The following is a 25,537-nucleotide window of genomic DNA, read 5'->3' as shown; positions in this document are numbered from 1 at the left end:
TCTGGGTAAGTTTAGGGAATATACAGTTGTAGGCTACAGCCTATTATAAATTATTATGTCTGGAATGCCCAACAATATCCAACATGTGTGTCTGTTTTCTGGTCCCTATCATGGCGTTTTTGTAGGCTACATTAAACACTTTTGTGAACGTTATATTAAATTAAACAAGAAAATCTGCTGATTTAAAATATTTGACATAAATATTTAAAACTGACATAAATCCAGCAAACTTTCTTTCTTTCTTTCTTTCTACGAAACATTCATATAATGAGAGTAGGACTACAACTTCTCCAGTAACCTCAGGAGGGAGCAGTAGCCTAGCCTACATACCAAACACAGCGTAGTCGCCTAATCATGTCCTCATGTTTTACTGTAGGTGAGCGGGATTAGACCAGTAGGAGTCACCGCTACACTCGCTTTCTCGCTCTATTGAACCTCTCAGTGATTGAGCAGGGAAACAAAATGCCGGAAGTAGGATTTCGGGATACGGTGTTTCGGGACTCGTAACCTTGGAAAGTTTACATTTTTAAGAAATCGACTTTTCCTGAGGATTAAAGCTTTTCGGTTGCTGGTGTTCGTCAGGTTCTGTTTCACGGTTTCATTCATCCGCACTTTTACAATGGGTCTCCCGGCGCTGGAATTCAGTGATTCTTTTCTGGACAGTCCTGACTTCAGAGATCGACTCAAATGCCACGAAATTGAGCTGGATCGTACCAATAAATTCATTAAGGAACTAATCAAAGATGGAAATATGCTCATCAGCGCGCTTAAAAGTAAGTTACAGGTCGTGTTTAAAAAAAAGAAGAAAAAAAAGTAAGATGATTTATTGAGATTTAGCGCTCAAATTTGTAGTGCCCGTGAAATATAGGCTATAGACTCTCAGAATATCCTCATCAAAAATCCTTTTTTTGTTGTAGGCTAATTACACTTTTTGTTAAGCTACCTAAGAGTGAGAATTGTGTTCTCTGAACTGATGTCTTGAGAAAGTGCAGTTCAGTCTTCCCAAAAGAAAGGACCAAACTAGCAGCTGACCTTTTGATCTCTTGAATACCTAGATATTTCATCTAACTACTTGAAAATACAGCTTAGTATGGGTCTAAAGATTTCATCTCAATTAGCTAATAATTTCAAGTGCCACTCTCCCTGTTTTGCATAAACACATATTTAACCACTCTAATATTGAACAGGTTTAAGAAGTGAGCATGTATGTACAGGGTTGGTGTATGCCATCATCAAATGCTTGTTTATTCAGCTGGGATCTGATATGATATCAGAAAGGATATGCTGTTATCTGCCACTTCACTAGCATGGCTCGATCCTCCTGCCTCCCTCTAGATGGATTTGCTTTGTATTAGTTTTAGTCTTTGAACTTTAGGTCCAAAGCTTTGGGTATATCTTGTTATTTTCAACAATATTCTCTTTCACAACTTTCTTCTTTATTCTCTGCCCCAAAGCAATCTGGCAGAAGGCTCATTCTGCCTTTTGTACCAAACAAAAGGCAGTGAATGTTTTCCCAAAAAGACTTCAATCTTGCTTTGCACTAATGCTTTGATTGAATAAGTATTTGTGATGTCATCTCCTTCCTGTTAGACTGAACAAATCAAAGTGAATAATTATGCTCAAATGACAAGGAATCTCCATAAAATAATTGTCTATTCAACAGATCTTTCTGCAGCTGTGCAGAAATTTTCCCAGTCCCTTCAGGATTTCCAGTTTGAATGCATTGGAGATGCAGAGACAGATGATGAGATTAATATTGGTAAGTAGTTAGCAAATGATCAAGATGAAAATTATGTGAACAATCATATAATTTATTAAATTATATTTTTTTTAATATGAATAGTTTACCCAAAAATTTAAATTCTGTCATCATGGACTTACCTTCTTGTCTTTCTAAACCAGTTAACCAGTTTCTTTCATGCAATTCAAAAGAAGTTTAGCAGAATGTCTGAGCTGCTCTCATCCATACAATCAAAGGGGAGGGGACCAGAGTTAGGCGAGCCCAAAAAGCACTATAAATAATCATACAATTATTTAAAAAATAGCTTTGTGTTTCAAAAGATTGAAATTTAAGTCATTGTTCACAAAAAAAAAAAATTGATAGCTGTGATCACCATTCACTTTCATTGTATTGAAAAGACCAGCTCGATCATTCTATAAATTAAAAATTAGTTTGTCTTTCACAGAAGAAAGTCATACAGGGTTTGGAACGACATGATGACGGTGCTTAAATAATAATTTGTTGTGTGAATTATCCATTTAAGCTGTAAACAATGATGCAAGCAGTAAAATAATCTCTTAAATGTTCATGCCTCTATAAGCTTTTTATTTGCAGCTGTCGTTCTCAGTCACCCGCCAACAGTAACAAATACTGTCTAATAAAACTGAGAACACTGCGCATCGCTGTAGTACCACAGCTCCATAGTGTCACACACAACAGTGATGGTTCTTTATCAGACTGAGACAATTGCTGAATGAACCAAAACAACTGTCTGCAAGAAAGTTCAAGGAATCAGAATGTTCCTTTCTGACTTCCCATTTTGGTCATAACATTGTTAGATATTTAGACTGTTGAGACTGATAATTTGAAGGTTGAGCCTATCTAATAATGGTATTTTAATGTATATAATTACTCATGTTATCCTCAAAATGTATAAAACCCATTCATTTTTTAGAGATACTGAATTGAATAGCCCGAAATAATGGCCATACACTACCGTTCAAAAGTTTGGGGTCTTTAAGATGACAGGTTTCCACAAGAACATACATTGATAATAATATGAATAATATTATAATGATTTCTGAAGAATCATGTGAGACTGAAGTAATGGCTGCTGAAAAAAATAAATATAAAAAGTTATTTTAAATTGTAATAACATTTAATATGACTATTTTCCTGTATTTTTGATCAAATAAATGCAGCCTTGGTGAGCATGAGAGATGGCTTTCAAACAAAGTATAAAAAAAATCTGACGACCCCAAACTTTTGTGGTTGCGAAAAATCACAATACCAGAAAGCATTGCGGTTGTTCTAATGTGAAATGAACATCTCAACATTACTCAACAGTATAGCTATTGTTTCATGGGTGCCTGGCAAGGCCATTTAAGTGCATCTCAGTGAATTTATGGTTCTCCTGCTATGCATCAAAGCAGATTTGTCTTCCTGTAGCATGATTTTTAAATGACAATGGGTGTGTTTATCTGTAGGTCTGTGCTCCTAATAGAAAGTAGTTGAAAGTAGTTCTTATCTGAGTTCCTAATTGGTTAAAATCCCAGTAGAATGATGATAGGAACTGTGAGGTGGGACCCCTTCTTATCTGAAAAATGCTGTATATGCCAGGACAGGAAGTGATGTATTCAAAGCATCCTTTGTTAAAAAAAACCCAGAAGCACATACTCAGAATCATCATGTGCTTTACTGCTTTTAGTAGTGTTGCATAATATCAACAGTGGTTTATTTTAGATTATCTCCCACATTTCTCAGGTGCTGATTTTACCATACAACTGAATTATTTGTCAAGTATCGTTTCAAGTGTCCTTTACATTAAAACAATTGGATCACTGGATAAAGGATCACTATAAAACATGCAATTTGGCTTAATAAATGATTTGTCTTCATTTCTTTCTACGACTGACCATGTTGCACACATGCAGGGCTCGTACAGGAAACATGCTTTATGTTACTCTCACATTTCTACATCTTGAGCATGTGGTCTGCTGTTTGAATACCCCTTTGTGCATTGATCAGTTGTGGGTGGCCATGCTATTTCTTTTCTGCCTGGCTAATATTATGTGCAGGTTTTCTGTATTTCCTTTATGCCAAAAGTTCAAAGGGCAAAATCAGATGTGCTGATAGAGTAATTACAGATTAGGGCTGCGCAATATATCGAATTTATCGAAATATCGCAAATGTATATATCGCAATATGCATATCGCAACAGCTTGCAATAAATGGGGTCATGAACAAAAGACAAAGTTTTTTAGCTTTAATAGTGAAAACTAAGCAATATTTTTATATTTTTTATTAAATAAACCTAATGTAGGATAACCTGAAACTCTGTGGTTTACACTGATGTTAAAATAACACTTCTTATGCTACAGTAAAACGCTGATGTTCACTTTCAGAAGTTATAAGGATGTTTTCTTGTGAAAAAGATTGTGAAACACATGTAGGTTATATCATTTTAAATATATTATTTTAAAGATAATTTAAGTTTATTTTACACACTTTAAGCATTATCGTATCGCATATCGAATATCGCATTATTTAAGGAGTTATCGCATATCGTAATTTATTTCAATATCGCACAGCCCTATTACAGATCATTCATGATTGGAATTCCTTCTCTCTTATCACAGCCCAGTCACTCAAGGAATTCTCCCAGCTACTGAACACAGTGGAGGAGGAAAGACGACGACTTGTAAGTTGCTTTGTTTCTTTTCAAAAAGTTTGGGGTAGGGCTGTGCGATATTGAAATAAATTACGATATGCGATAACTCCTTAAATAATGCGATATTCGATATGCGATACGATAATGCTTAAAGTGTGTAAAATAAACTTAAATTATCTTTAAAATAATATATTTAAAATGATATAACCTACATGTGTTTCACAATCTTTTTCACAAGAAAACATCCTTATAACTTCTGAAAGTGAACATCAGCGTTTTACTGTAGCATAAGAAGTGTTATTTTAACATCAGTGTAAACCACAGAGTTTCAGGTTATCCTACATTAGGTTTATTTAATAAAAAATATAAAAATATTGCTTAGTTTTCACTATTAAAGCTAAAAAACTTTGTCTTTTGTTCATGACCCCATTTATTGCAAGCTGTTGCGATATGCATATTGCGATATATACATTTGCGATATTTCGATAAATTCGATATATTGCGCAGCCCTAGTTTGGGGTCATTTTTTTTTTTTTTGCTCTCTAAGGCTGCGTTTGTTTGATGAAAATACAGTAAAAACAGTAGTGTTTTATTTTTTTAAACATTATTACTATTTAATATAACTTTTTTTTCTATTGAATCTTTTTTTTTTTAATGTAATTTATTCCTGTGATGGTAAAGCAGAATTTTCAGCATCATTACTCCAGGCTTCAGTGTCACATGATCCTGCAGAAATCATTCTTAGGCTGATTTGGTGCCCAAGAAATATTTCTTATGTTGAGTACAGTTGTGCTGTTTAATATTTTTGTGGAAACCATGATGCATTTTTTTTCAGGATTCTTTGATGAATAGAAAGTTTAAAAGATCAGCATTTATTTGACATATACATCTTTTGTAACAATATAAATGTCACTTTTAATCAATTTAAGGCATCCTTGCTGAATACAAGTAAAAATGTCTGAATTTGCTTTCCATGGAATGATGACATCATTTTAATTTTTGATTGGTTATGTGTGTGTAATATCTCAGTGATGGCTGTAAACACACTACATGATGTGGTCCACTTCAAATTTGCCACAGGCGTCGTAATTTTAAGTAACCATAGTGATTGTTTGCTTTTGTAGTAGTTGTCTCTTTATTGTTCCTTTTATGTGGCGTTGCTCACACATGGTTAAAGCTTCATAGCACACTTCTAGGCTAGTGGTTTAGCGCTATTTTGAGTGAGTTTTTTTTTGTGAGCTTCCGCAGTCAAGTCTGAGAGTTATGAGAAACAGGCCGTCTACCAAAAGATGCTTTCTCTAGGTCATGACCCTTCGTGGAAGGAAGGGAAACGGCACAGGTCAGCAAGTGCAGACGATAATGAAATATCACTCATAGCATCTTCTTTGCCGTCAACTACAGCAGCTAATAGGTGCTTTTATGGCATTATTCACAAGGCAACGTGCTGCCAGGGAATATTACTGGCATTCACTGCTGCAGCTGGTGGACCATTAGTCATAGTACAGCAGTGAAAGACCTCACCAGGCAAACAATGCTCCTCTGTGCTTCACTGGTGACCCTACCCACATGTTCATTTGATTCATCCACACATTGACCTGAGTTGATATTGTAGATTGAAGACACTGTCATTTGAAGGTTTGGGGTTGGTCAGGTATTTTATTTTTATGGTTTAAAAAGAAGTCTCTTATGCTCAACAAGGCTACATTTCTTTGATAAAAAATACAGTAAAAACAGATTTATTGTAAAAAATTATTACATTTTTAAAATAACAGTGTCTATTTGATTATGTTTAAAAATGTTATTTATTCCTGTGATGGCAAAACTGATTTTCAGCATCCATCTTTCGTGTCACATGATCCTTCAGAAATCATTTAAATATGCTGGTTTGATGCCCAATAAACATTTCTAATATTTTTTGTGGAAGGTGGAAACCATGATACATCTTATTAGATGAATAGAAAGCTCAAAAGAACAGCATTTATTGAATATTTTGTTACATTGTAAATGCCTGTTCTCTAACTTTTGATACATTTAATACACCCTTGCTAAATAAAAGTATTAAAACAATACTGGCTCCAAACTTTTGAATGGTAGTGTGTACATATTTGTATCTATTGATAACTGCAATCACCCATATTTGACATTTATAAACAGACACTGTTCAAGTGTTCACACTGAAAGTTTGGACAAACTTTTCAGTGATCATACCATGATTTGGACAAACTTTTCAGTGATCATATCATGATTTTATTCATTATTTATCACTTTGTAGACCAGATTGACTTCTGGCCAAATCTAAAACTCACGTTTTCTAAACGAAAGCCCAAGTTATTAGCTAATGGTGTGACTCTAGGACAGCATTCTCTATTGTAACAAAGACAAGCATCTCTATTGTGTCTTCTGGGCTTGTGTCTGGATGTCTAATAAAAACGCTGAGGTCAAACCTTAGGTCATCCACTCATGACACAGTGTTGTTGGCTCATACTTTTTGATGATTACTTTTCCAGTCTGTAGATCACAACATTTTTTCTTTTCTCAGTGAGAGACCTGAGTAATGCTCCCTTGCGCAATATGTCATGTTAGTGATTCATTTCTGCTCTATGTTCTCATCATTTCCTAAACTTAAAGAGGATAGTTTTAGTTTTTCACAATGTTACAATAAAGTGACCATATAACAGTAATATGACATTTGCTTGAATTTGAAATAAGTTCACTACTTTGATTTGAGCAGATTTTATAACTTTTAAAATGAAGAACTGGCTTTTTTTTATTTATTAAGAAATGTTTCAGATTTATCCATTTATTTTATATAGGCCAATTGAAGTTTGTCCATCTTGTTAGTGTTTTTTATAATTTACCTTTAACTAAGAAACCGGTTCATGAATGACATCATCTACCAGGAAGTGACATCATTTTCAGTTGCCAAACAACAGCACAAACATTCTCTGATTCTTTGATTTATTCTACAATAGTCCACCCAGTTTGATAAAACGACAGAAATCTGTATTATAATTATCAAAATTCAACAGATGGCTAACTTTATCTCTTTATTTCCATCCTGTTACACATTCTGTTAATATTACATTGTTTATAATCAAGTTAAAGTAAAAAAAAATAGAGGGTTTTGAGCTGCAGCAGAGCATTTTTCTGGAAGTCTAATGTGACCTTGTATGGAAGTACATGCTTAATTACAGGACAAAAGCATATTAATCATGCGTTACAGAAATTACCTTGAAAGTGGATTAAATTTAAAATGTGTCAATACACCAAGCAAAGCCGATTAATTTAGACATGGAAACCCTTGATTTGCACAAGAAGATATTAAAGATGTTGCGTTTGCCTGGAGAGCCCCAGTCAATCCGCATCCAGGCTGCAGTTTCGGTCCTATGCATTGTTCGTTGGAGAAAGGAGAGTGGGTCAGCGGAGCTGTGTGAAGAGCCTCGGGGGAAGAATTACCCAGCAGCCTCCTACAGTTTCTTTACTTCCTGCAGACCGTGGCCGTGCTACGCTTCAGTCTCACAGGCTCCTGCGCTGGGCCTCTCAGGATGACAAACACCTCCGTCAAGCTGAGAAAGTCCCCGAGGGCCTTTTCATTCATAGACATACAATAACAGAGCCAAGGGGTGAATAACTCCCAGTAAATGCTTTGCCCTCCCACAGGGGTGCAGATGGGAAGTACTCCGTGTTACTGGAGCATAGTGCCGAGACGGTCAGGTCCAGAGCCTGTGCAAACGTAACGGTGAATCATTATGTAAACACAACTGCAGTGTTTTATTGAACTTCTGCCATTGTGTTCTGCCAGATTAACAGACAGTCTCATATCCACTGGTACTTTTATCTTAGGCGCATTGCCAGCATGCTCCGCTTTAAGTGGGAGGCATTTTCCCACATGATGGATCAGACTGATGTAAGAAGTGAGCTTCCTCTCCGGCTAAAAAGGGCCATGGGAAGTTTAGACGGGAAAAACTCTTGAGAAAACAGAGTGACTGTCTGCACCCAGTGGAGCGCTCGGCATTCTGCTGTATCTGAAGTGCTAAAAGCCCCTTTAAAAGTTCAAAGTTGAGTGCTTGTTGTTCAAGTTCAAGTGAGCTTTATTGTCATTCCGCTATATACGGAGACATACAAAGGAATGAAATGCCATGCCTCACAGGAACACGGTGCTATGCATGTAAAAATATGACATACTGTCACCGACGGTGGCTATAATGAAGCGCACAACGAAGGAGATACTCCAAATAAATCTTTAATCCAAGAATTAAAACAATGAACCAGAGAATAACATGGAGGAAACAACCACAACACATTGACATGAGACAACAATAATTCAAAACCAGGAACTAACAGAAAGTGAGGGCTTAAGTACAAGGGCAAACAAAGGATCTAACAAGATCATTAACGAAACACGCCTGAACTGAGGAATCAAATCAATCTGTAACCATAGAAACAAACAGGCAGAGAATGGAGATCTGAACCAATTAACAAACTAACATCAAACACTAGAATATGAAAACTAACGTAAAAACAAAAAAACTTTTTATGCGTGTTTTGGTCGTTTTCGCGGATCCATGTGAATGGGGATTGTTTTGACTGGTGTCGTCTGTACGCGGAAAAACTTCTCCGTTTTAAGCATATCATTGTCGTGTAAACATACCGTAAATGAGACGAGAAAAAGAAACATACATGAACATAAAAATAAATAAATAATAATAAACATAATAACATATAAATCTACATATATAATTATATGACACAGCCCATATAAACATGACTTGCTATATAAACCTACATGTAGCTATTATTGAAGAAGTAAATAAATACTAACATAAGTAACATATATACTTTACATAAAACTGTAGACATACATTTGCAATTTTACTACGCTGACTTGAATACACCTATACTATTATGAGAATGGTTTTAGATTTCTGCATTAAAATTTATTTTGATCATTTTGGGGAGGCATAGCGATGCTATTTAAGGATCAGGGTGATGAAGGAATAATGAAGGAAAAAAACTTGAACATTCTTGAAAATAAAATCTTATTAAAAGGTTCTCCCAAAAAACTAAATTCTATCACCATTTTTGGGTGAACTATCCCTTTAAGTAGTTTAGCATAATCTATAATTATTGTTGTTGTTGCTTCCCTGCTCATTCATTTTGAAAATTTAGTGCATTTTAAAACTAAAATGCAGAGACACAAAACAGGAAATGATCTCTGCAGATCCTCAAGGTCAGTAAGTTTCTTAAAATATTAGATAATTTGACCTCTTTATGACAAGATTAGTTCAGATTGTGACATATGAACCATAAACCATATGAAACTCAAAGAGTATTCATGTTGAGATACTTTATTGTGAGATACTCTTATATGTCCCACATGCAGCTCATCTGTCTTATGCTTATAAGCCTGTCATGCATGTTTGTGTAGGACACGCTTGTTTGACTTTCTTAGTGCATTGCAATAACAATATTAAAGTTTCAAATGAAAGTTCAGTATTTTATGTATAACATATACAGTAAACTAAACCGCAATCTAGTATAAATATGCTGTTGGTTTACACTAAGGGAAAAACTCAGCTGTGCACCATGAGCCAAACAGGAAATGCATGCATATCTTAGAAATGAAGTTGTCACTTATATACTTTTAAAGCCTATAGCATACATCTGGACCCACTTGGGAGTCTGTACATTTCTATTATTTGTAAGTGCAAATTCCATTAATGTTGATGTGGGTGGAAGGAGCCTGTAGAGATGGATGGTCAGCGCTGCCGCTGGCTGAGCGCAGGCAAGCATGTGGAACTTATTTTGACCAATTCTCCAGCGAGACATGAAGTACTACGTGCTGTGCCTGGGAAAGTGTATAAAAGGAACTAGTGTATGTAATTGTGTGTTTTTCCAATTGGAGTGCCTACATGAAAACGGTACTAATTATAGCGCCGTTATTTTACAGTAAATAAAAGTAATTCCCTTGGATACTGTTCATGCACTGTTCGCCGGCTGTTAACTATTAGCAGAAACTGACTGATGTCGATGAGTTCGCACAATGAGCACCGCATTGTTGAAGGAGGTTTTTAACACTAGAGATTGTAAAAATGAGCGGATGTTGATATTTTTGTCATCATTTTTTTTCGTCAAAAGTTTTTCTTTCTTTTAATCAAAATATTTCAAACAGTATCAAACGTTTTTTGTCAATATCACTATCCCCTTTCCATCTGCTCTTTTTATTTTAATATCTCTGTAGCTATTTTGTATATTTGACCCATTTTAAACCTCATTCTGAGGAATGCAGGCCGGATGTAATGAAAGGCTATTTTAGACCATCTCAAGGCTGTACAAAGCAAACATTTTCCTTAAGGACTTTTGGTTTTATTGTAAATAATGTTGAAAGGTTTTTGATGGATAATTCATTGGTATTGGTTTGTCATACTTGACTATTTGAAGATTTATTTGTTTTCTATTTAGATACAAAACGCTGATGACGTCTTGATCACACCGCTGGAGAAGTTTCGCAAAGAGCAGATTGGAGCAGCCAAAGTAAGTTCTTAGACCCCATTGTGAGTTAATGCTCTACATGTCAGCGGAAAGTAATTTTTACCTACGCTGCCTGTGACAGGATCCTATACGGTCAATAGATCTGTGAAACCCTGCAGGAAGGGGGAAAATTACAAACACCTGTTGAAGACTAGAGCAGTTAAATTATACCCAGATACTGTAATGCCACATTGACCAGCATGAAATGGCCTGTGAGTGCTGTGCTAGAGGGCTAGTTTATAACCAGACTCTAGTTAAAGCTTTACTTTTTCTTGTGCTGCATGGGAGCCCTGGTGATCTGTGAATGTGACCCCTACAGTCGTACTGGAAGAGCTGGAGCGCTGCCTGTTGAGCTCAAAGATCCAGAGCCAAAACACTCCATGCCTTATTTGGGAGTTTTGGCCCGATGCTCTTCAGCAAGAGCTGCGAAGGAACTCGCTTAACTTAGACGTTGAGACATGATGGAGGCCAAAGGGAATGGCAGGCCGGCTGTTCAACCTCCCGCACATATCCAAAACACTGTCTCACACAATCTATTTCCGACTTAATATATGTAAATATTAGGTCAGAACTGGAATGAAAATGCTGAATGAAAACCGAAAAAAATATGGCTGCACAATATATCAAATTTATCGAAATATCGCAAATGTATATATCGCAATATGCAACAGCTTGCAATAAATGGGGTCATGAACAAAAGACAAAGTTTTTTTTAGCTTTAATAAGTATCAGGATATATTTAATTCATACAGTGAAAACTAAGCATTGTTTTATTTTTATATTTTATGATTCAGTATCTTTTATTAAATAAAGCTAATGTAGGATAACCTGAAACCCTGTGGTTTACACTGATGTTAAAATAACACTTCTTATGCTACAGTAAAACGCTGATGTTCACTTTCAGAAGTTATAAGGATGTTTTCTTGTCATAAAAAGAATGTGAAACACATGTAGGATATATCCTTTTAAATATATTTGAAAGATCATTTAAGTTTATTTTACACACTTTAAGCATTATCGTATCGCATATCAAATATCACATTATTTAAGGAGTTATCGCATATCAAATTTTTCTTCAATATCGCACAGCCCATATATATAGATGTTCCAAATAATTCATGTTTTTAATATTTATATATAAGTTTTGTTTTTTTAATGTTTTTTAAGTAGTCTCTTATGTTTTTTAAGGCTGCATTTATTTGACCCGGAATACATTAAAAACAGTAATATTGTGAAATTATTATTACAATTTAAAATAACCATTTTCTGTTTGAATGTATTTTAAAATATAACTGAATTTTCAGCATCATTACTCCAGTCTCTTCAGTGTCACATGATCCTTCAGAAATCAATCAAACATTTATTATTATTATCAATGTTGAAAACAAGGAACCGTATTTATTTAAAATCGAAATCTTTTGTAACATTATACACGCTGTTACTGTCACTTTTGATCGGTTTAATGTGTTCTGGCTGAACTTAAGTATAAATTTATTAATTTAAAAAAATCTTTTGAATGCTAGTGTACATGCATATAATATATTTAAAAACTTTTGTGAGAGAATGCAAAAGGTTTGACATCATTTTTCCTCTCATCTCATCTTTTTTCCCATCACCTTGTCCCTTTAGGGGCTCCATAGCAATCTGTATAGCAAGGCTAACACATCTAAATTTGAAGGGGAAAAAAAGCATAAAAAAGATTTAGACCCTTGCTACCTCTGTTACTCTACTTTTAGAAGTGTTTCTTTAATGCAGAGAAATATTTTCCTTGATAAGTGCCTGCATGCATTGTCTTTTTTAAAACGGTTGAATAAAAAAAGAACACATTCCTAGAGAGAGTGATGTCATTGCTAGCCAGCAGATGGGCCTAGAAACTGGACTAAGCATGTGAAACATGACATTCCTCCAGTTTGTTGTTCGGCAAGTCCAGTCTGTAGTTTAGACGGCGTGTCCATTAGAGGGTCATGGGAAAGGTTGGGCTGATGTCAACCAGGAAAAACAAACAGCTTCAAACTGGTTTCAGTTGCGGTCTCAAGAAAAAGATTCTCACTGCTGGAGGTCTGCAGCGCATAAACGCTCCGTCCAATGTAAATAGGGGCAGTCAGTGCGGGCACAGGAAGTGGGGGTCTTGTCTACAGTAAACATCTTTACTCTACCTCATTTAGAGCCATAGGATGTCCCATAGAATTAGAAGTGCCCACAGTGTTTGTTGTTGTGTTTTTTAATCTGTGTTACATGTCATTGGCTTTATCACACTCTTCACTGATGGTACCTCAGTGACTAAGGAAGTGTGTATACATGCCGCACATGTCCTGAAGTGGCACTTTACTCCTATTCAGCTAAGCTGTTGAGTCACTGATGTGTCATTTAGTTTCTTGTTAAGTGTATTTGCTGGATCGTACTAGATTGTCAAATTATCCACAATTGTTCAACTTCATATTTCTACGTAAAACATTATGCTATAATATGCTATAAATTTAATTTAAAAAAGTTGTTTTTAGTTTAGTTGCGTTTAGTTGGTGACGTATGTTTTTGTAATGGTATAGACCCACACTGAATCTGCACATTTTCCTTTTTATATTTCACAATTTGGGTGTTAATGTCAAATTCGGCAAAATATTGGCAAAATTATGGCAAATTATTTTAATCCCAGCTGTGCAGAATCTGCATCCAAACACTTCTTCAGAAAGCTACTCAGAACATGTTGTAAAAGTTTATTTTAATTATAATAAGTAAAGCAAAAACAATCATGCTAGCTGTGGAAATACCGGTAAGTAGAATTTTATTGAAATAATAAACAATATGTATTTCATTTATTGATAAATTCAAATGTTTTTAATTTTATTTAATATAATAAAATTCAACTAAATATATAAAAATATATGATATAAGTAAATATATATATATATATATAAACAAATAATGTGTAATAAAGTATAGGCCTATATTTTTATTTAATTTTAAATTATAATAAAATAAATAAATAATGGCCATTTGAATTTGGTGGACATCTGTAGGGCTTTCAGCAGAATATTTTGCCGGTAGATTCTGTGTTGCCCTAAATGTCACTTGAATTCAAGTAATTTAAAAGTCAAATATGAGTCTGCCATCTACTGGTTTTTAAATTTCATGATTTGTTTTTGAGCTATAGAATGAAAATAAAAAAATTAATGTTTTCTTGAGACTCTTACATGGTGTTTGTTTACAAATCGTACGTTTTATACAATGTCTTATCTCTGCAAAAACCATTTATCACCAAAATTACAGTACAGCAAATTCCAACTCATGTCACTTTTTTTTTCTTTTTTTTTTTTTTTGGTAGGATGGGAAGAAGAAATTTGACAAGGAGACAGAGAAATATTACACGGTTTTGGAGAAGCACTTAAGCCTGTCTTCCAGAAAGAAAGATTCCCTTTTGCAGGAGGTAACTTGAATGTTAATTTATTGCTGTAATTTATCCAGAGTACACAGTATATAACATATTTGTTTTAACTATTTCCTTTACCCTCACCAAATGGTTTGATTATAAGTGATTCTTTTATAGGCAGACACCCAGATAAATAAGGAAAGACAGGTCTTCTATGACGCCTCCCTGGAATATGTTTTCAAAATCCAAGAGGTGCAAGAGAGGAAAAAATTTGAGTTTGTTGAGCCGGTAAGACGCACTTATTTCCATTTCTGCAGCACTATAAATGCAGCTTTTATTTGTGGAGATGAGAAATATGAAGACTTCCTCTTACTGAGAGGAAACTGCTAGACTGCTTTTAATCTATTGGCACTATCTGAAGCACATGCCTATCAGAATGAAAATTATGATAACAGCCACATCCTGCACATCTGTCAACCTATAAATGTGTAGATGCTGCATGATTATGAGTGTGATATTGCTTCTATACAACTGCCTCTGTCTTTTTCACAGCTGCTGGCTTTCCTCCAGGGATTGTTCACCTTCTACCACGAGGGTTACGAACTGGCACACGAGTTTGAACCCTACAAGCAACAGCTACAGTTCAACCTCCAGAATGTAAGAGACTTCAGATGACGTGGCCTGACATATCGATTTAAAAATGAGTCGTAACAAACACATTATGTTTATATAAAAAGCCACTGTGTAGTTAAGCTTGTAATAAAAGTGTTGATTGTGTGAATCAATCCTGTGTTATGTATTAGAATATCCCGTATGTATTTCTGCATATGGAAGGAACTGTACTTTGGATTATAGTGACGTCCCTATAGAACCAACCCTGTTGTTTTGATGTTCCCTCTAAAGACAAGGAATAATTTTGAGAGCACAAGACAGGAAGTGGAGAATTTGATGAGAAGGATAAGGTCTGCAGAGCAGGACTTTAAAGCTCCAGGACAGTGGACCATGGAGGGCTTCCTCTATGTGCATGAGAAACGTGAGGATCCTCCTGAGCAGTGTACTTTTAGAATATTGATTTTCAAGATTGTTAATATGTAAATTCATGTGCACTAATGATCACCTGTCTTCCGTTGAAGGACCCTTGGGGTGCACGTGGAGTCGACATTACTGCACGTATGAGAAAGGGACCAAAATGTTTACGATGAGCAACTCTGAATTCAAGTCTGGAGGCAAACAGGTATTACATGTTAAAGGGGTGGTTGAGTATGATTTCACTTTTCTAACTTTAGTTAGTGTGTAATGTTGCTGTTTGAGCATAAACAACATCTGCAAAGTTACAACGCTCAAAGCAAAGGAAGATATTTGCTATTAAAGAAAAGGACTACAACAAAGGTAGGGACTGCACAACATTCCTCCCGGGTTAGTGACATCACCAACCCTAAAATGTACATAAATCCCGTCCCCGGGAACACGCAGTCCATGTTGAGAAGAGGAAAAGTTGTTGTATAAGAGTACATTTGTGAGTCAGCTCCTAACTTTAGCATCCATCTTTTCACATGCAATAGAAAGTCACTCTGTGTGCATTTCACAACAGTTCCTATACGAGCGATTTATAAATTATCATGACAGAATATCCTAATTGAAGATAGTTAACTCCACATCAGCAACATAAATTCATCAACTAACCTTTCAGAGACGTCCTGTTGCATTCTACATGTTGTCACTTCTTCTTGAGTCTCTCCATCTTTGTCTGACTCCGTTTTAACATTAAAGGCAGAACAGTTTCTGTCATTTTAGTGTCTCTGCGTGAGGTAATCGCAGCTGCTAACACACACAAGCTCTTGAAACCCCGCCCTCTGCAGCAGCTCATTTGCATTTAATGGGCAGGCACAAAACGGTGCGTTTTTGCAAACCCTCAAAAAGTGACAACTTTAACATGCTATATAAAAATATCTGTGGGGGTATTTTGTGCTAAAACTACACACACACACACACACACACACACACACACACACACACACACACACACACACACACACACACACAGAGTTTTATCTGAAAGCAACTTCCACTAACATATCTTAAAATATGCCAGTTCCATTCTTTTTGCCTCAAGATGCACACCAGTAATGTATTTTTCTACGGCATGTTTAAATGTCCTAATTGATCTAAGGCCTAATCCTGGCTTAATCTAAACCCTGTCTGTGAAACCGGGCCTAAATGTTATTAGCTTAATCTCTCATTACTACATTTTGACTCCTTTTGTCTTCCGTTGATAGAATGGACTGATCATGAGTCCCCCTGAGATGTTTAAGCTGAAGTCCTGCATCAGACGGAGGACTGACTCTATTGACAAGCGATTCTGCTTCGACATTGAGGTGGTGGAAAGGTGTGTGGAAAGGCTGTAACACTGAGGGAAATTTGAGTGTGTTACAGGAGATTGTTGTGTTTAATGCTCTCTTCGGTCTGTCATTTTCAACCCTCTCTCCTTCATTCCATCTCTTCTTTTTTCCTCCTCATAACTGAAGAGGTAAACCCTGTGAAGGGCTTCTGTTCAGTTATCTGCAATGTTTCTATAAAGCCCATCGGTACGTTGCACTTTTATTCTGAGCTGCTGCCGTGTTCTAATAATACCACTTTAAATAAAAAACAAGCTCCTAATGTGATATATTAAAGGGTGTGTTCACACTTTTTTTTAAACAAACTCTGGTACGAATGCTCTATTAATGCTGCTCATTTGAATAAGTTTGAACACTGCTTACCAAACAAGCAGACCGAGACCCACATTTTCAGGGAGTCTGAAAATGTCTTTTCAGGTGTCGGATCTGCGTATTCTTGCTGCAGATCTTCATTTGTGTGCAATGGAGGGATTCCTGGCACTGTTTCGACTCTTACACACTTGATAAACTCTTTTTGACTTCTCAGCTGGTAAATACCATCATATAAACGCTGATACAATGAGTGCATTTAGGCCGCAAACAGCATTGTTTGGAATGTTCGATAAGTTCAGTCGCAAAATATCCGTCATAAAAGCTGTTTTTTGATTTGTGTATTTAGGTTCAGTGTTAAAAATGACTAGGACTAAATGTATCATTTTCTTTTTTGGTCCAAAAACAAACAAACTAGAGAACCGAGCTACAAGTGCGAGCACACCCTAAGTTACTTTTTAATGCTATGTAACAGTTGCCTAAACATACTAAACAAAAAGTATATATCACAACTTACACAAAACACGTGTTTGATTTATTTTTTGGTACCTGGCCCTTTAACTCGTCGCATTAATTCGGTCTGCAACCTCACAACTCAGATTAAATATGATTTTTTTTTTATACCATGTTGGAGTACCATGGCAGTAAAGAAACAAAAAATGCATTTTGCTACTTTGTTTGCAAGCTTTATAAACCTCTCATTATGCATAGGCATGATGCTTAGAGCTTGATTTAAAAAAGGTAATAAATAAACAGATAAATTATGCAAAATTCTTACTCCACCTCTCATCTTGCACCAGGAGTTCAGAGTTAACCTCTGTCAATGTGTCCCACAGGCATGGCATCATCACCCTTCAGGCTCTCTCTGAATCCAACAGAAGGCTGTGGATGGAGGCCATGGACGGAAAAGAGCCGGTAAGAGCAGTCGCCCAGCCGACGCTGCTCGAAATGAGACTCTACTCTCGGTTTGATAAACGCATGTCTGTTCATAGTGCAAGAGCTTCATTGTAAAGAAAGGCTTTCTAAATCGTGATAAGATAACAGTAAAAGCCGGTAAAATAAAGGTCGGTCCAACCAATGGAGTAAGTCAGAATTATCTGTTTGGCTGACCAATGACAGACAAGGAAACCCATTTTACCGGCCATTATTTTTGTACTTTAAATAGGTTTTCTTTTTTCTTTAGCCCAATGTATCACTGACTCCCTTTTCCCATTGTAGACACGTAATTGTTGTTATAGAGGCTCTTTGAACTCCAGGCAATGAATAGTGTACACATGGACAGGAAAAAGATGACAGCTGAGAATTTACACTTCGCTAATGACTCTTTGTTTTGACTCTTACACTGTCAGCTGTAGTTGATCGGCTTCAACTCATTTGACCCTCATTGCACTGCTATTATTTAGCTGAGTTTGTGAATTTCTTATATACAAAGGATTACTAGTGGGTGTATGTTTATAGTATGAAACTATAAATTGTATTTTGTATATACGGCCCTATAATTGATTTCCTAGAAGAGATATGGATTATGCAATATAATGCATTTATGTATATGCTTTAAGTCGCATTTATATTTAGTGTTTTATAAACATATGGTGATTTCTTCTAGATTTACACCCTTCCAGCACTTCTGAGCAAGAAAGAGGAAAGTAAGTTCTATTTAATTGTCATTTCTGATGAATCTAGAGAATGGAATCATTTGGCAGTTTGTAATAGACATACTGTTCAATTTGAACTTGCATCCACTTGCATGTTAATGTATAAGACATAAATAGTTCACCTGCGTTAGCCTCGTATTTATGTAATGTATAAACTCTCTGTCCACAGCATTCCTAAATGAAGCAGGCTTTAATTTTGTAAAGAAGTGTATAGAGCTTGTGGAAACAAGAGGTGAGTCTCTGCATCCTTTTCACTTCATTTAAGTTTTGCATTACATATATTATGACATGTGTTATGTACATTTATGTGCATGTATGTACCGTTCAAATGTTTTGTGGCTGTAAGCCACAATTCTGTAATAAATTAATACTTTTGTTAAACAAGTAAAAATCGATTAATCGTGATTTATTGCATCATAGAATTCTGTTTAAAAAATATGTGTGTGTGTGTGTATATATATTTCTGTGCGTGTGTGTGTATTATGTAAACACAGACTTTTATGTTAGATTAATCGATTTACAGCCCTATCAACAAGGATGCATTAAATTATTCAAAAGTGACAGTAAAGACTTTTACATGGTTACAAAAAGTTATATTTAAAATAAATGCTTTTTTATTAATCACTAGAGTAATGGTTTCTGAAAATTCAGCTTTGCCAGTTATAAATATTAAATATTATTAAAATATAAATTAATAATATTTTGCAATATTGCTATTTTTACTGTATTTTTGATCAAATAAATGCAGCATTGAAGAGCATAAGATACTTTTTCCAAAAAATCTCAGACCTTAAATTTTTTAATGATACTGCATGTCCAAACAAAAATATGAGTTTCAATAACTGAATTGAATCAATAATTGATTTAACTTAAATATATATATAAGACCATTTTTTATTAACTTACGGAATATTTTAACTTTTTTATTGCATTGAATTTTTTATAATGCAAAAACTGTATTTTCCCATTCATGTCTAGGCATTAACACAATGGGGCTGTACAGAATTGGTGGAGTTAACTCTAAAGTCCAGCGACTGATGACCTCAGTGTTCGGTACAGTAATCCGGAAATCCAGTACTATAGAATGCTTTCTTTTTTGCTCACAGAAACCTGATAAACTTATATACATGAAGACTTTAACATAATGCCATTTTTCTAATATTGTTATATACAAAAATATTGTTTGTTCGAAATACACACTATTTAGAGTAAAATTAAGCAGATGTTTTTGAAGCCAAATTCCATTTAATATGAGTTCATTTGACCCTTCCAGCAGCCAAAGCTCCTGTAGATATGGACCTTGACCCAGACACCTGGGATAACAAGACCATCACAAGTGGCCTGAAGAATTACCTCAGGTTTATAAATAATTGCCATAATTTTTACTTTTTGAAAATGGCATGTTATCGAGGTAAAAAAAGTAAGTAATTCTGTTCCCTACAGGTGTCTGGCAGAACCTCTCATGACCTACAGACTCCACAAAGACTTCATCATGGCAGTCAGTGAGTTCTAGCATGTTCTGTCCTCGATGAACTCCTCATCATGTTCACCTGTGACTTGTTTATTTAATGATTAGATTTTTTTTGTTTTTTTTAGAGTCTGATGATCAGAACTACAGGGTCTGTGCTGTTCACGCCCTCGTCCACAAGCTCCCTGACAAGAATAAAGAGATGCTGGATATTCTGATAAAACATCTGCATGTGTATGTAGCTCTAGTTCTTGAACATTGAAGAAGAAACTGCACGTCTAGTACATTGGTTTATGAGTGCACTTTAAATTCCACAAGGTGGTGCTAACCATGGTGTTTTTTGACAGGGTTTCCACACATAGTCAGAAGAATCTGATGACCGTGTCTAACCTGGGTGTGATTTTTGGCCCAACACTCATGCGCTCTCAGGAGGAGACAGTTGCTGCCATGATGAACATCAAATTTCAAAATATTGTTGTAGAGATCCTGATAGAAAACTATGATAAGGTGAGCATTTAAACAAACAATTGTCTTTTAATAGACAGCATGCTGATAGAGGAACACATTATTAAATAAAATATGATAATTGCTTATCTGACTTCTATGTTTACCCTTAAAAGGCTTTTCAACAAGGTTGCACCAATATGTCAAATTCTGGACGATAAATAATTCATGTTACTGCCAAAAACTAGTAAATATCCGATATTACAATTCTATAATATTTTTGCTTGAATAAACTCAAAATAAAATGCTTAATAATACTAAAATCAGTTATTTTAAATGCTTTAATGGAATTTAGGCATCACAGCGTTATAATGCACAAAATTAAAAATGGATATTCATTTTGAGGTTTGATAAAGATTAGATTTAACAATGTTATTAAATTAGTATTGTTTTTACTTTAAATGAGTATTAGATTACAGCAATGGTAAAAAATAAAATTAATAATAATATTAATATTAATGTAAAAAAAATATAGAATTTTTGAAAGCAGTGGATATTTTTATTCAGCAAGGGCACATTAAATTGATCAAAACTCAAAAGTGACAGTAAAGAGACATACGTATAATGTTACAATAAATTCATTAAGTAATCCTGAATAAACTGCATTATTAAGCATAATTATTAATAAATATAATATTTATCAATGTTTCTTGAGCAGCAAATCATATAATATCAGAATGATTTTTGAAGGATCACGTGACACTGAAGACCTGTGATAAGTGATGATGCTGAAAATTCAGCTTTGCCATCACAATTACATTTTAAGATGTTAAAATAGTAAACTTTTATTTTAAATTGTAATATTTCAATTTCACTCCAAATATGTTTTTATATAGTTTTGCTCATTCAAGCAGATGTTCTTTGGTTGGATCAAAACACTCTTGGTATCTTTTTTTCTTAGATATTTCATCAAGCTCCAGACCCAAACGTCCCCCTGCCACAGCCTCAGCCTCACCCTCAGTCTCGTGCCAGTGCCAGTGCCAGTGCCAGTGCTCGCCGCAGCAAAGTCATCTGCCTGTCCTCAGGGTCCCGTAAATCCAGAGGCCTGTACCCTCCCACCCTGTGCCTGGCTGATGCTGACAGTGAGTGTCCCAAAAAACAGGCATTCAGTCCATCTGTTAGAGGAGTCAATGTAACCCCTTCTCTCCATCAGGTGACACGTTCAGCAGCAGTCCGAGTAGCACTCCCATGGGCAGTATGGAGTCTCTCTCGTCGCACTCTTCAGAGCAGAACAGCTGCTCTAAGACGGCCTCCCCGTCACGTTCCAAACACAAGGCATCAGGGAGTCTGTGCTGGACCACTTCATCTCCCTCCTCCAATGGGCCCAAAAGCCCTCCTTGCACCGCCAGCCCCGATTCCAGCTCCAAAGAGGACGCCAACAAGACTGATGGAGAATGGGAAGAAGCACTGAGTACGAGCCCTGGAGATCGAAGCTCTCTGGCTTCAGAGATCCTCCAGAGGACCCTAGGAGAGACACTCAAGGATCATGGGGTAGAACGACACAGTCTTTCCACCTGCTCTTCTCTCACTTCACTTCACATTTCTGAGGGTAAGAAAGAGTATGTTTAGCTGCATTTTTGCTCAATGTGGAGGAGAATTCACGAAACCTGCATCTTATCCACTAACCACGCACAATCCACCCTTTTTGTCAAAGTTTTAGTTTTGTCATTTTTATCATTTGTTTTTTTTATAAGTCTATATGGTTTTTATTCTAGGACATCAAGTTAAACTTAATGAGAAATGTTTTAGTTTAAGTCGATTATAAAATCCTGCTCCCTAGTCTCTCCCAAAGCCTGTTGACCTTGACTACAGAAAGTAGTACAGAACAAACATTGTTCACTAGTTCCCCCTTGCGGCATTGGGCTACAGAAAGCATTTGAAACATAAGAAATAGAAACAACATAAAGGATACATTTTCCAGGACATAATGATTCACACACACGTATATGTTTCTTGGTAACGCTCAGGTTTCAGAAGTTGTCACGGCTCCGTCCAGAGCCTGGTGTCGCGCGGTCAGAGAGACAGTCTGAAGTCCCTCCATCTGCCTGATCTTCCTCCTAAAGAGAGCGTGAGATACAGAGCTGACTCCTCAGCCAGCAATGGCTACCAGAGACCGGGATCTGTGTAAGTAAAAACCTTCTCGGTGTTCTTCTGTCATAATGTAAAATCAGTTTGTTACACTGATCTCAGTTGATATCAATATGCTATCAAATGTGCCATGCTTTTATCCCCCAGTGTGGCCTGCCGAGCAGCAATCTTTGAGAGTCCTGTGATTTCACAGCCCACAATTGGAAGGTAATGAGCCAGATTAATTGTATTAAGTTTTATTTATTATCATTAGTGCTGTCAAATCGATTAATTGTATATGTGTGTACTATATACTCTTCATGTGTATATATGTATTTATATATACATGCATACAGTATATATATATATATATATATATATATATATACAAACTTTTATGTCAGATGCAATTAATCACGATTAATTGATTTGACAGCAGTAATTATTATTACTTATTTCCATGTCTAAACGGAATCTGCAAACGTTGTTAAAATGTCACATCAGCTAAAGTGCATGGCACTAAGAGAAAGACACTACATTCATGATCAGATATTATTTATGCTGTTATATCTTATAAGTTATGAGGTTATTTCTAAGGTCTATTCTATGTCATTGTCCTGCCATGTTTCCTTATACGCTACTTTTCAAAAGTTTGGGTCGGATTTTAATTTTTTTTGCGTTTATTTGATCAAAAATACAGTGAAGCAATAATATTGAGAAATATTATTACAATGTAATGTAACTGTTTTCCATTTTAATATTTTAAATTGTAATTTATTCCTGTGAAAGGTATGTCTATATATTTCAGGTGTTGTTAGTTGTTGTGTTGTGTTTTTTCTAGCTCCACTTTGCACTTTCCACTTTGAATAATTTTTTTTAGTAAAATGTGTTTTAAAAAGGCTATTGTTCACTGAAAACAATCAGATTCGTATTTAGAACTTTTTAAATGATAGACATTCAAATGTTCTGTTATTTGACTTAGATATCGTGTGTACTAAGAACAGCCAAAGGTTAAGTGTTGTTGATGCTGTCAGGGATGTCGGTGAGTTTCCTTATTGGTCATGTCTCTAACTCCCTCTGGTGTTTTTACAGAGAAGCTAAAGCCTTGTTTTCCTGTCAAGCGGAGCACAGTCATGAACTCAGCTTTCCTCAGGGGGCGCTCTTCTCCAACGGTAACCACACTCTCTGTTCAAAACTTGGCTTTGTGTACTGTTGCTAAGGATACAGTTTGAGCTATGAGCCTCTACTTTACTTTTATAAGGAAACAGAAACACAAAAGGCTGTGTAGAATGTTGTGCACTCAGTTATTCTGCTTTTAACTCTTTATTGTTATGTGTTTGTCTTAATGTCCATGCAGTGTATGCTTCAGTGGAACCTGGCTGGCTCCAAGCTACATATAATGGCAAAACTGGACTCATCCCAGAGAATTATGTGGCGTTCCACTGATGGGGCCAGAAAAGGCAAAAGCAAAGTCCATGGTATCCATGGTGTTCATTTCTGCAAAAAAGGGACCATTAATATGTACATTGCTACCTTACTTTATGTAAATCATTTTTGCATAGCATTCTAGTTTTTGCGTAGTATTATAACCACATCATTAACCATCGCATTCGATCAAGTTTATTCGGGATGTAAATATCACCTTTGTCTTAAATGTACAGTAGATTTTATTACCATCTAGGTACATGCAGTTGACTGTATTAACACAAATGTCTGTATTTATATGAGACCCATAATGGTGATGGGCTGTAATATTTGAAAACTGTAGACATGAGCTCATGACACTCTGATCCGTGTTGCGGTACGGCTCTGAAGGAAATATATAGAGGGAGAATTATACCTGTGCCATATGCATTAGCAGCCATATTAAGTAGCAGAAGATATTGTATTGCCCAATGTGAAATTGTTAGTAGTATGTTTTATTTACTTTCTTTTCAGTGATACCAAAAGATCTTTTTTGGTAGATGCCGGTCATCTTTCATTTCAGTAACTGTTGAATCTTTTAGGTGAAATCAATTAGTTGATACTCATTTTTATTCAATACAATTTCAAAGGGTTAAATAGAAAATCGGTACCTCTGAATAAATTTTTTTTAAGAACCTTTCCATGTCCTTAGCTTTTCCCCCCACAATTCTAAGAGCCAAATTTTTTTTATTATATACTTATTTTATTGTACTAATATAGTGTCAAATTTGTGGCGTTTGGCAAAACAGTGTAACAAAACATTTCTTTCAAAATTTTAGCTTCTACTGTTAAGTATAATATAGTGGATTTTCTTTAATGAGGTACAATACAAAAATACAAAATACTTCTGACAGTGTTAAACGTTGTAGATTGTTAAAGTAATAATTTGTTACAGTTTGTCCTAACAAAAAAAATCAGCTTTTCCAAGTGATGGCTCTGCTGTATTTTATTGTACACTGGTTTAGCATTTCCATATGGTGAAATGGAATTATTAACATCATTTACAAAGTAATTTAATCGTGTGATGATTTTCTTATAAAGCATTTTTTACTAATAAAATGTCATTGTTGACATGAGTCGGGTTCCTTATGTTGTGTTTCAACCTGTTCCTGTCTGTCTGCCTGTCTGTCTATCTGTCTATCTATCTATCTATCTATCTATCTATCTATCTATCTATCTATCTGTCTGTCTTTGCCACCTCAGTTTAAATCTAAAGGGTATTCTCAGTTTAAGACTGCTTTGCATACACTATGAGAGGACATGAAAGTGACAAAAAATTCCACATTTAGAAATGTGAAAACATTACTTCACTTTGCCTTTGTACTGGACAGCACAACAGTATGACACATTATTACAAATAATATCTGACTAATTCCCCCAAGTGT

At 35.5% G+C, this 25,537-nt stretch overlaps 1 protein-coding gene across 2 annotated transcripts; it reads left to right on the top strand.

Annotated features, from left to right (window-relative positions):
- Positions 1-292: 292 nt before the first annotated feature.
- Positions 293-25,227, top strand: arhgap42a (Rho GTPase activating protein 42a). 2 transcript variants are annotated; one of them, XM_079585439.1, is made up of 25 exons: positions 293-773; positions 1,664-1,759; positions 4,360-4,421; positions 10,854-10,925; positions 14,245-14,346; positions 14,467-14,577; positions 14,842-14,946; positions 15,193-15,322; positions 15,423-15,523; positions 16,566-16,675; positions 16,815-16,874; positions 17,831-17,909; positions 18,601-18,640; positions 18,819-18,881; positions 19,628-19,702; positions 19,923-20,007; positions 20,093-20,151; positions 20,246-20,351; positions 20,465-20,624; positions 21,523-21,703; positions 21,775-22,170; positions 22,589-22,745; positions 22,857-22,916; positions 23,781-23,860; positions 24,046-25,227. In XM_079585439.1, the coding sequence occupies exons 1-25, from the start codon at positions 620-622 to the stop codon at positions 24,132-24,134; spliced, it is 2,733 nt and encodes a 910-aa protein (XP_079441565.1). In that variant the 5' UTR covers positions 293-619; the 3' UTR covers positions 24,135-25,227. The 2 variants fall into 2 exon arrangements, with proteins under 2 accessions (XP_079441565.1, XP_079441566.1); XM_079585440.1 differs by lacking the exon at positions 16,815-16,874.
- The last annotated feature ends 310 nt before the right edge of the window (positions 25,228-25,537 follow it).

This window comes from Phoxinus phoxinus (genome assembly GCF_949152265.1).
Source record: "Phoxinus phoxinus genome assembly, chromosome: 17".
Lineage (NCBI taxonomy): Eukaryota > Metazoa > Chordata > Actinopteri > Cypriniformes > Leuciscidae > Phoxinus > Phoxinus phoxinus.
The sequence above is the reverse complement of the archived record's forward strand: the minus strand, read 5'-3'. Positions and strand labels throughout refer to the sequence as shown.

Excerpts from the sequence above, each read along its gene's own strand:
- arhgap42a (XM_079585439.1), top strand. The coding sequence starts at position 620 with ATGGGTCTCCCGGCGCTGGAATTCAGTGATTCTTTTCTGGACAGTCCT. Across the intron at positions 20,008-20,092 it reads GGCCTGAAGAATTACCTCAG|GTGTCTGGCAGAACCTCTCA; the intron begins GTTTATAAATAA and ends TGTTCCCTACAG. Across the intron at positions 20,152-20,245 it reads AGACTTCATCATGGCAGTCA|AGTCTGATGATCAGAACTAC; the intron begins GTGAGTTCTAGC and ends TGTTTTTTTTAG.